Source organism: Pristiophorus japonicus, chromosome 5, assembly GCF_044704955.1.
Source record: "Pristiophorus japonicus isolate sPriJap1 chromosome 5, sPriJap1.hap1, whole genome shotgun sequence".
Classification (NCBI taxonomy): domain Eukaryota; kingdom Metazoa; phylum Chordata; class Chondrichthyes; family Pristiophoridae; genus Pristiophorus; species Pristiophorus japonicus.
The window spans coordinates 37,766,863-37,779,267 of record NC_091981.1 but is presented as its reverse complement, the minus strand read 5'-3'; the positions used below and the strand labels follow the sequence as shown (position 1 = coordinate 37,779,267).

The window sequence follows — 12,405 nt, the reverse complement described above, 5'->3', positions numbered from 1 at the left end:
CATTCGTGTATATTTTTTGTTTAAGCGGTGCAATAGTTTTCCGGCCCGATGTTACTCTTTCGTAATTGTCGCATGCAGGCGCAAGTGTGAGATTATCAGATAGATTTATGCATGTATATTCCTTCAGAGTGTACGATATTTGCTTTACAATTGCACGGATACATTTTTTCCCGCTCAGAATGATTTTGCAACGGTTAAATGGGTGAACTTTACGAATCTGCGCATGGACAGTTCTATAACTGCGAGGGCACATCTGTACTGGGATGGGACAAAATAGCCTTGTTTTTACCGATTGGAAAATAACGGGATGAGATTGAGTAGAAGCAATCGTCAACACGAGGCTGACTACAAAACGGTTTTAAATCTAGACCTTAAACTCTTTCAGATTCACAACCTATATTAGTGCGGAGGCATGGTTTGCGACATTTCTGAGGCATGTGATGTGTTTTCTTGTATTTTGGTAGGGTGATTGATTGGAACTCAGGTCGAGATGAAGCTGTTTGAAGCGACAGTGACATTCTTCCTTCTGACAAGTAATCTGCATTTGGTCATCTCTCTGCCAAAGGGTATTTAACCAATATTTTTTGGAAGTCTTAACGATCTATGAATGTACTTGAAGTTTAAAAAAAGATGTTAATTGCAACTGTATATGTGCTTTATTACCCTTAAAACCAGGGAAGCATCTAAGTAGTGATTTGGTTAGTGATTTGCCTTCGGATAATCTATTCTCAAATCGCAGGAGGTGGGCAGATAAAATTGAGATGGTCTCGCTGAATGCATGAACTGATTGTTCTGAAACCGACTTTAGTGCCAACAGACAGTGAGCAGGACTCCAATGAAATTGGCCCACATTTTGCAATGAGAATAACGGTGAGGCTAACAGCGTTCCCCATTATAAAGCAGAAAATCTGACAGCAACTTCTGAAGTACGCACATGTGCAGTAAAACGTGGAAATCCAGAAGTTGCTGTCAGAGATAAATGCTGCTCTTCCACAGGGTGCAGTCATCATCGTCATAGGCGGTCCCTCGAATGAGGATGACTTGCTTCCACGAGTTCACAGATGTTTCAATGAAGGACCCGATGTTCCTATCCTGAACTCCAATTGAGGGGGTGGAAGACGCCTGTGCAAGAATTTTTTTAACGTGTGGTGACCATCACACGGCCTTTATCCAGTGGCAAGGGTTAACTAGGAGGACTGGAGACTTGATCTGCTGCATGGACCTAGCGCACACACATATTGCAGTGTGGGCTGGCCCATGCTGCCCCTCGGCCCTCGGCTCTTCTGGGCCCTTTAGCGTGCAGTACCTCACTGATAGATGGGCATTGAAATCACTGTAATGGTGTGAACTTGGAGTACTTATCCACTAGTTCCCAATAAAGATGCGAGGAAAAAGTCCGGGCTGGTGCATTCACCAGTAAGTGATTTTTCTTAACGCCATGATAAAATTACTGCCAAACAACCTCTCTGACCCTGAAAATGTTATTTTACAAGTGTGGAGTCTCATTCCTTCAGAAGTTAATTAGTATTGGAGATGTTTTTAAAACACTGGTGGGGGGGGGGGGGGGGCGGGGCGTCCAATAACACGTGGGAAACCCGTAATTAAGCGCAACGCCTCTCTACGTGGTTTTCTAATTCAGCCACTTAATTATTATTTTACTTCTGGCTTTCCCGTCCAGTCGCTGGAAGCGGACATGTGATGAACTCGCATGACGCAATCTTAGCTCCAGTATTTAAAGGCACAATCCAAACATACAGGTTGAAGCAGTTGGAGTTGGCTATCAGAGAACTGGAATTGTCAGAATGGAGTCCAGCTGGGCAAAGGCTGCACCCAGTTTCACTAAAGCCTCCCTGGATATGGTGCTGGGGACTGTGAGGTGTCTTGAAGCAATGGGAGGAAGAAGCCTGCTGCTGAGACTAAGAAGGCATGGTTGGAGGTTTAGGCGGAGGTCAGCAGCAGGAGCTCAGTGCCACGCTCCTGGATTCAGTACAGAAAGGAATTTAATGACCTAAGCAGATCAGGAAAGGTGAGTCCAGTGACACATTTACCTACATCCTGCTGTGCGCATCATCCCCCCACCTCACTCTGCCTTCTCAAGCCAACTCCATCACATCACTCCTCACACCCACTTCCCTTGTAGGTACACCCATCCTTCTCTTTCTATGCACTTCCTCACATTACCTTTTATCCATCCACCACTCCCACTTACCCTCCTCCTTATGCAATGTCATGCCTCTCACTGATAGTCACCCTCACCAAATGCACTCCATCCATTGGATGAACACATGCCATAACCCTTACTCATAGGTCTGTTCTTTCCCTACTTGCAGGAGAACAGAGCACAGAACACCAGGGAGAGGGAATGAACTGAAGGGGGCCCTCTGCAGATCACGCAGCTCACAACTGTAGAGGAGGAGATGTTGGAAATGAGTGGAGTTTTGGCGTCCCATGTTGTCGGAGATGGGAGATTGGGAGCTCCCAGCTACCTGGTGACACAATGAAATAAAAGCTATCCAAATGTCATACGGCACTCAGTCATGTTGACATGGTTTCAACAGCGAATGAAATATGATCATCTTCATTGTGATAAATTATAACATCCTTACCTTGCAATGGCTAATTCATAGAATCATAGAAGTTTACAACATGGAAGGAGACCATTTCGGCTCATGGTGTACATGCCGGCTGACCAAGAACTATCTAGCCGAAGGCCACTTTCCACCTCTTGGTCTGTAGCCCAGTAGGTTACGGCACATTAAATGCACATCCAAGTATCTTTTAAATGTGGTGAGGGATTTTCATGTCTTTTATCTCCCACAGGGCCTTCATGTGTGCAGCAGGATTTGGTGGATGTTCTGGGCGATGGGTCCTTAGAGGAGCTGAGTCCTTCTGAGAGTGCACTGTCACAGGACTCATTCAGTCCATGCACCAGCTCAGATACTCAAACTTTGGTGAGACCAGTAAAACAGATAGTTGGATTGCCACCTGGTGACTCACACTTCACAAGTGAAGATGGTGGAGACAGGAACAGCTGCGGAGAAACTGTGTCAGAGGACGCAGCCCTCTCTAAGCTTTGCAAAGATGAACTCAGGTCCTGTACCCTGGGGCCATTGATGAAGAGGAAAATAATTGAGCAGCTGCAGACAATGTGTAATGCACTGTCAGGCTTTCAAAGTAAACTCAGCAGGATTGCAGAGAGATTGGTGGAGTCCACCTCAAGCATTAAGGTGGTGATGTCGCAGGCCACTGAGATGATGTGTTCTTCCATGGATAGAGTAGCCAGTGCCATTAACTGCCATGCGCTCCATCAAATGAGTCCATGCACACCTTGAACACCACTGTACAGACTCTGGATGCCAACATGTCTGCCACCTTAAATGGGTTGACAGATACCTTCGCCTGGGCCTTACAGCGCTGCATTGATCTGCACCAATGTGTTCTCCAGCACAGTGGTAGCAGTGAAGTGCAGCTGGGCCACGAGAGGAATGATGGTGAAAAGGATCATGGAAGTGGAGACTCCACTCAAAGCATTTCCACATCTCACCTATAGCCCATCTCTCAGTCCATAGCCCACATACTGCCTCAGCTCCCGATGGCCGAGTCTGCCTCTGCACAGGTATTGGTCGCAGAGTCTTTGGCGGGACCCGCACGGGCTCCAAAACCCAGTGGACACGGTCAAGAGCATCTCAGCAGGTAGAGCATGGATTTGAGCTGACTGCCTCTACTTCTGCTGAAGCCACACAGGTTGCACCACAGAGGAGCAGCAGATAAAGGAAGAGTAAGGCTTTGTGGTTGCACAAGGGTATGCACATGTGTGTCTGAGAATATGGTTTGATAAACTTTTGTTATTTATGTAGCTCACATCAATGTTATTCTTTTTCACCACTTTCCTGTCTTGTCCATTCCTGGGCGCTGGGTGATAAGTGGCCTACATTCATTATGGGGACTTTAATCTACATATAGATTGGGCAAACCAAATTTGCAGTAATAGTATGGAAGACAAATTCATGGAATGTATACAAGATAGTTTTCTACATCAATATGTTGAGGAACCAACTCGGGAACAAGCTATTTTAGATCTAGTATTGTGCAATGAGAAAAGGTTAATTAATAACCTTGTATTAAAGAGACCTTCAGGGAAGAGTGACCATAATTTGATCGAATTTTATACTGAGTTTGAAAATGATTTAGTTAAATCCGAAACTAGGGTCTTAAGCCTAAACAAAGCAAATTACATAGGTATGAGGGCCGAGTTGGCTAAGGTAGATTGGGAAAATACATTAAAAGGTAGACAAGCAATGGATAGCATTTAAAGAATTAATGCATAATTTACAAAAACTGTACAACCCCTTAAGGCACAAAGAACCCACTGGAAAAATGGTCCAACTGGGGCTAACGAGAAGTTAAAGATAGTATTAGATCAAAGGAAGAGGCTTATAATGTTGCCAAAAAAAAGTAGTAAGCCCGAAGATTTGGAGGATTTTAGAATTCAGCAAAGGAGGAGAAAAAATTGATAAATAAAGGGAAAATAGAATACGAGAGTAAACTAGCGAGAGACATAAAAACAGACTGTTGAAGCTTCTATAGATAGGTAAAAAGGAAAAGATAAGCAAAAGGAAATGTGGGCCCCCTGCAGGCTGAAACAGGAGAAATGTTTACAGTTTTTTGGTTATCAGTTCTGGACACTGGTGAGGGCTATGGTTCCTCTGGAGAATGCAGCCAGAGCCAAGTCCTCAACACCATGGGTGGCTCAGCTGTCCAGGGGCGGGGGGGGGGGGGGGGCTGCGGTGGGGGGGGGGGGGCGCGAGGAAGAAGAGTAGAAGAGCGGTAGTGGTAGAGGATTCAATAGTTAGGGGAACAGACAAGCGTTTCTGCGGCCGCAGATGTGACTCCAGGATGGTATGTTACATAGGTAGAAAGAGGGATGAAGTCCTGCAGGCAGATTTTAGGGAGCTAGGAAAGAGATTAAAAAGTAGGACCTCAAAGGTAGTAATCTCTGGATTCCTCCCGGTGCCATGTGCTAGTGAGTACAGAAATAGGAGGATAGAGCAGCTGCATCCATGCCTGGAGAGATGTAGGAGGGAGGGCTTTAGATTCCTGAGGCGTTGGGACTGTTTCTGGGGGAGGTGGGACCTGTACAAGCTGGACAGGTTGCACCTCAACAGAGCTGGGACCAATATCCTCACTGGAGGGGGTTGGAGGGGGCGGGGTGCGGGGACGGTGGTTGCTAGTGTTGTTGGAGAGGGTTTAAAATAGCTAGGTAGGGGGATGGGAACTTGAGAGTAGTTTCAGAAGGGAGAGAAGCTAAGCTGGAATTGGAAGACCGAAAATTATTAATCGAGTTTGGAAGGGAGAGGAATCCAAGGCTAGAAAATAGAAATCAAGGGAGTCTGGCAGTGCTAACTGATATATACTTTAATGCAAGCAGTCTAGGGAATAAGGCAGGTGAGCTGAGGGCACAGACACATGGTAGTATGATGTAGCTATTACATGTGACATGGCTGAAAGAAGGGCAGGAACGGCAGCTCATTATTCTTGGCTACAGGGTTTTCAGACGTGATAGAGAGGAGGATATAAAAGGAGAAAAGTCGCAATATTAATTGAAGAAACAATTACAGCTGTGAGGAGGGATGATATGTTAGAAGGGCCATCAAATGAGGCCATATGGTTTGCACTGAAAAACAAAAAAGGGGCGATAACACTGTTGGGCGTGTACTATAGACCCCCAAACAGTCAAAGGGTGATAGAAGAGCAAATATGTAGGCACATTTCTGAAGAGCAGAAACAATACGCAGTAATAGTAGGGGATTTCAACTACCCAAATATTAACTGGGATACAATTAGTGTGAAGGGTATAGAGCAGGCAGAATTCCTAAAATGCATTCAGGAGAACTTTTTTAGCCAGTTCGTAGCAAGCCCAACAAGGGAGGGGGTGATTCTGGACTTATTTGTAGAGAATGAAGCTGGGCAGGTGGAAGAGGTATCAGTGGTGGTAGTGAATGTAATTCCGTTAGATTTACAGTAGTTGTGGAAAAGGACAAAGATAGACCAGATATAAAAGTTCTCAATTGGAGAAAGGCCAATTTTACTAAGCTGAGATGTGATTTCGCCAAAGTGGACTGGAAACAGCTACTTGAAGGTAAATCAGTGTCAGAGCAGTGGGAGGCATTTAAGGAGGAGATTGTGAGGGTTCAAAGCAAGTATGTTCTCTTAAAGAAAAAGGGTAGGACTAACAAATCTAGAGCTCCCTGGATGTCGAGGGGCATACAGGAAGCTCATCCGAGGGCAGAAACCCTAGAGGAGTATAGAAAGTGCAGGGGTGTAATTAAAAAGGAAATTAGGAAAGCAAAGAGAGAGCATGAAAAAATGTTGGCAAGTAAAATCAAGCAAAACCCAAAGATGTTTGATAAATACATTGGGCTGGAAATTCTCCAACCTTGCGCCGGGTTTTCGACGATATTCCGTCGTTTTTGGCGGAAAACGATGCGGCGGGAAATTTCCTGAAGTCTTGCGCCGGTGGTTTGAAATACCACTTGGGGAATGGACCGCCGCGTGCAAGGAAAAAGCGCTCTTGCCCGATATTTGGCTCAGCAGTGACCCGTAGATAGGACCAAAAAAACCAGCAGGGAAAAAGCTGTGTTGCAGTCCTTGGAAAGGCGGTAAGTATGAAGACCTGCAAAAAAGGTAAGTTAAAGTTTTTATTTTTTTATTCTTTTGCAGCTGTTCGCGAGAAAAGGGTCTTGTGAATGCTTTGTGATTTTTTTTTTTTAGAATTTTTTTTTTTTGCGTTTTGCCCCCCACCCTCGGCCCAACTCACAGCGGTATCGGCCTCGGAGAAAAGTTGCAGAAAATTCCTGGTTTGCTTTTTACTGTTGGGTGCATTTTTCCCCCGAATGTTAGGCCTCGAAATTATAGCGGTGTGATTAGCAGTAAAAAGTAGGACGTCAAAAGTAGTAATCTCAGGATTGCTACGAATGCCACGTGATAGTCAGAGTAGGAATCGCAGGATAGCTCGGATGAATACGTGGCTTGAACAGTGATGCAGAAGGGAGGGATTCAAATTTCTGGGCCTTGGAACCAGTTCTGAGGGAGATGGAACCAGTACAAACCGGACGGTCTGCACCTGGGCAGGACCGGAACCAATGTCCTCGGGGGAGTGTCTGCTAGTGCTGTTGGGGAGGAGTTAAACTAATATGGCAGGGGGATGGGAACCTATGCAGGGAGACAGAGGGAAATAAAATGGAGTCAGAAGCAAAAGATAGAAAGGAGAATAGTAAAAGTGAAGGGCAGAGAAACCCAAGGCAAAAGACAAAAAGGGCCAAATTACAGCAAGATTCTAAAGGGGCAAAGTGTGGTAAAAAGACAAGCCTGAAGGCTCTGTGCCTCAATGCGAGGAGTATTCGGAATAAGGTGGACGAATTAACTGCGCAGATAGCAGTTAAGGGGTATGATGTAATTGGCATCACGGAGGCATGGCTCCAAGGTGACCGAGGCTGGGAACTCAACATTCAGGAGTATTCAACATTTAGGAAGGATAGACAGAAAGGAAAAGGAGGCGGGGTGGCGTTGCTGGTTAAAGAGGAAATTAATGCAATGGTAAGGAGGGACATAAGCCTGGATGATGTGGAATCGGAATGGGTGGGGCTGCGGAATTCCAAAGGGCAGAAAATGCTAGTGGGAGTTGTGTACAGACCACCAAACAGTAGTAGTGAGGTTGGGGACAGCATCAAACAAAAAATAAGGGAATGTGTACAATAAAGGTACAGCAGTTATCATGGGCGACTTTAATCTTCATATTGATTGGGCTAACCAAACTGGTAGCAATGCGGTGGAGGAGGATTTCCTGGAGTGTATTAGGGATGGTTTTCTAGACCAATATGTCGAGGAACCCACTCGAGGGCTGGCCATCCTAGACTGGGTGATGTGTAATGGGAAGGGACTAATTAGCAATCTTGTTGTGCGAAGCCCCTTGGGGAAGAGTGACCATAATATGGTAGAATTCTTTATTCAGATGGAGAGTGACAGAGTTAATTCGGAAACAAGGGTCCTGAACTTAAGGAAAGGTAACTTCGACAGTATGAGGCATGAATTGGCTAGAATAGACTGGCAAAGGATACTTAAAGGGTTGACGGTGGATAAGCAACAGCAAACATTTAAAGATCACATGGATGAAGTTCAGCAATTGTACATCCCTGTCTGGAGTAAAAATAAAACGGGAAAGGTGGCTCAACCGTGGCTAACAAGGGAAATTAAGGATAATGTTAAAACCAAGGAAGAGGCATATAATTTTGCTAGAAAAAGCAACAAACCTGAGGACTGGAAGACATTTAGAATTCAACAGAGGAAGACAAAGGATTTAATTAAGAGGGCGAAAATAGAGTATGAGAGGAAGCTTGCAGGGAACATAAAAACTGACTGCAAAAGCTTCTATAAATATGTGAAGAGAAAAATATTAGTGAAGAGAAACGTAGCACCCTTGCAGTCGGATTCAGATGAAGTTATAATGGGGAACAAAGAAATGGCAGACCAATTGAACAAATACTTCGGTTCTGTCTTCAAAAGGAAGACACAAATAACTTTCCGATTGTACTCGGGGACAGTAGGTCTAGTGAGAAGGAGGAACTGAAGGATATCCTTATTAGGCGGGAAATTGTGTTAGGGAAATTGATGGGATTGAAGGCCGATAAATCCCCGGGGCCTGAAAGTCTGCATCCCAGAATACTTAAGGAAGTGGCCCTAGAAATAGTGGATGCATTCGTGATCATTTTCCAACAGTCTATCGACTCTGGATCAGTCCCTATGGACTGGAGGGTAGCTAATGTAATACCACTTTTTAAAAAGGAGGGAGAGAGAAAACGGGTAATTATAGACCAGTTAGCCTGACATCAGTTGTGGGGAAAATGTTGGAATCAATCATTAAGGATGAAATAGCAGCACATTTGGAAAGCAGTGTCAGGATCGGACTAAGTCAGCATGGATTTATGAAAGGGAAATCATGCTTGATGAATCTTCTGAAATTTTTTGAGGATGTAACTAGCAGAGTGGACAAGGGAGAACCAGTGGATGTGGTGTATTTGGACTTTCAAAAGGCTTTTGACAAGGTCCCGCACAAGAGATTGGTGTGCAAAATCAAAGCACATGGTATTGGGGGTAATGTACTGATGTGGATAAAAAACTGGTTGGCAGACAGGAAGCAGAGAGTCAGGATAAACAGGTCCTTTTCAGAATGGCAGGCAGTGACTAGTGGAGTGCCGCAGGGTTCAGTGCTGGGACCCCAGCTCTTTACAATATACATTAATGATTTAGATGAAGGAATTGAGTGTAATATCGGCAAGTTTGCGGATGACACTAAACTAGGTGGAGGTGTGAGCTGTGAGGAGGATGCTAAGAGGCTGCAGGGTGACTTGGACAGGTTCAGTGAGTGGGCAAATTCATGGCAGATGCAGTATAATGTGGAGAAATGTGAGGTTATCCATTTTGGGGGCAAAAACACGAAGGCAGAATATTATCTGGATGGCGGCAGATTAGGAAAAGGGAAGGTGCAACGAGACCTGAGTGTCATGGTTCATCAGTCACTGAAAGTGGGCATGCAGGTACAGCAGGCGGTGAAGAAGGCAAATGATATGTTGGCCTTCATAGCTAGGGGATTTGAGTATAGGAGCAGGGAGGTCTTACTGCAGTTGTACAGGGCCTTGGTGAGGCCCCACCTGGAGTATTGTGTTCAGTTTTGGTCTCCTAATCTGAGGAAGGATGTTCTTGCTATTGAGGGAGTGCAGCGAAGGTTCACCAGACTGATTCCAGGGATGGCTGGACTGTCATATGAGGAGAGACTGGATCAAATGGGCCTTTATTCACTGGAGTTTAGAAGGATGAGAGGGGATCTCATCGAAACGTATAAGATTCTGACGGGACTGGACAGGTTAGATGCGGGAAGGATGTTCCTGATGTTGGGGAAGTCCAGAACCAGGGGACATAGTCTTAGGATAAGGAGCAACTTCTTCACTCAGAGAGTTGTTAACCTATGGAATTACCTGCCGCAGAGAGTTGTTGATGACAGATCATTGGATATATTCAAGAGGGAGTTAGATATGGCCCTTACGGCTAAGGGGATCAAGGGGTATGGAGAGAAAGCAGGAAAGGGGTACTGAGGGAATGATCAGCCATGATCTTATTGAATGGTGGTGCATGCTCGAAGAGCCGAATAGCCTACTCCTGCACCTATTTTTTATGTTTCTGTGTTTCTATGTTTGGCAAAATGCTGAGAAAATACCGCTATGACTAAAAAACAAGTTTCTAGCCCACTAAGAGCAAGAGGATAACTAAAGAAAGAGTAGGTCCTATTAGAGACCATAAAGTTCATCTGTTTGTGGAGATGGAAGACTTGGGTATGGTTCTTAATGAATACTTGTCATCTGTTTTCGCAATAGAGAGGGGCGATGCAGACTTTGGGAGGAGGAGTGTGAAATATTAGATGAAATAAACATAGTGAGAGAGAAAGTAATTCAGGGTTTAGCATCTTTGAAAGTGGATCATTCCCCAGGCCTGGATGAAATGTATCCCAGGCTATTAATGGCAGCAAGAGAAGAAATAGCAGAGGTTCTTACCATGATTTTCCAGTCCTCTCTGGCTGCAGATGTGGTGCCAGAGGACTGCTATCGTTGTACCATTGTTTAAAAAGGGAAAAACGGATAGACCGAGTAATTACAAGCAAGTCAGCCTAACCTCGATGTTAGGAAAATTATTGGAAAAAATTCTGAGGGTCAGGATAAATCTTCATTTAGAAAGACACGGATTAATCAAGGATAGTCAGCATGGATTTATTGAGGGACTGTCCTATCCGACTAACTAGATTAAATCTTTTGAGGAGGTAATGAATATGGTCGATGAGGGCAGTGTGTATGATGTAGTGTATATAGATTTTAGCAAGGCTTTTCATAAGGTCCCACATGGCAGACTGGTCGTGAAAGCAAAAGCCCATGGGACCCAGGGCAAAGTGGCAAATTGGATCCAAAATTGGCTCAGATGCAGGAAGCAAAGGGTAATGATCGATGGGTGTTTTTGTGACTGGAAGAATGTTTCCAGTGGGGTTCTGCAGGGCTTAGTACTAGATCCCTTGCTTTTTATGGTATTTATGGCAAGAATTTCACATCGTCGAGGTGATCGGCCATTGCAACTTTCAGCACATCGCCAGGCTGATCGCTCGCTGAGGAGATCGCTGGAGAAAAGCTGCTCCTGACTGGCATTGTTCGGCACGGCTCGGCACTGTGGACGCTATTTTGAATGTCGGAGGAAGTGAAAGGCTGCTTGAAGAAGGGGCTTATCAGGAGAAATAATTTGAGTTATGTTATGGACTTTACTGACTGGCAATCATCTGCTCACATTTCTATTTATTGAGGACAAAATTTAGGGCATTTATAGCAAAACTGATGGGGTCTGTAACTTCCTTAACCTTATTGTTGAATAATCACATGCTGGAGACTGAAGATGGGTTATTGAAGAGCATTATGTTCCCAATCAAAGAGATGGCAGACTGATGCGGAGGAGGAGACCTTACACCCGACGAACTTACAGGGGAAAGCAATCATACCTGAACTACTTCGATAACACGTGCCATAAGAGGTTGTACTTCCGAAAGGAGATCATCGCTGAGATATGCCAGCTTATCAAGGGAAATCTGCACCTACCAGCACCATCAGGACTGCACTGCCCATTGAGGTAAAGGTTACTGCGGCACTACACATCAGGCTCCTTTCAGGCCTAAGCTGACGACATTTGTGGTACCTCTCAGCATGCCATACATTGCTCCATTCGACAGGTGACTAAAGCACTTTACACACGCTGCATGGACTTTATAAGCTTCCGTTTGACCAGGGAGGCACAGACCTGGAGGGCTTTGGCGTTCTCGAATAGCAAACATCCTCAAGGTGCAGGGAGCAATAGACTGTACGCACATCGCCCTGAGAGCACCTTTACAGGATGCGGAGGTGTTTCGTAACCAACCGAAAGGGATCCCACTCCTTGAATGTGCAGCTCGTTGTCGACCACAACCAAATTATCATGGTAGTAAATGCTAATTTTCCAGGCAGTATCCATGATGCACACAACTTGCGTGAGAGCACTGTCTCTGACCTGTTAAAGAGTCAGCCACAAGGTCACGATTGGATGCTGGGGGATAAAGGATATGGCCTTGCCAGCTCTCTCATAACCCCTCTGCGTAATCCCCAGATGGAAGCCGAGAAGCGCTACAACGAAACCCATATAGCGACACGCAATATCGTCAAAGACAATTGGAGTGCTGAAGCAGCGCTTCAGATGCCTGGGCCACTCTGGAGGCAGCCTGCAATGCCACCCTGACCAGGTCGCTGAGTTTATTATGGTGTGCTACATGTTGCATAACTTAGCTAG

General features: G+C 45.2%; 1 protein-coding gene across 1 annotated transcript in view; it reads left to right on the top strand.

The window, feature by feature from the left end:
* The first annotated feature begins 230 nt into the window (after nt 1-230).
* LOC139264065 (collagen alpha-6(VI) chain-like) overlaps nt 231-12,405 on the top strand; it is a 177,596-nt gene continuing 165,421 nt past the window's right edge. The window contains exons 1-2 of the mRNA XM_070880163.1: nt 231-355; nt 465-566. Of these exons, the coding sequence (XP_070736264.1) occupies nt 491-566 (76 nt within the window). The 5' untranslated portion in view covers nt 231-355; nt 465-490. The remainder of the gene's footprint in view (nt 356-464; nt 567-12,405) is intronic.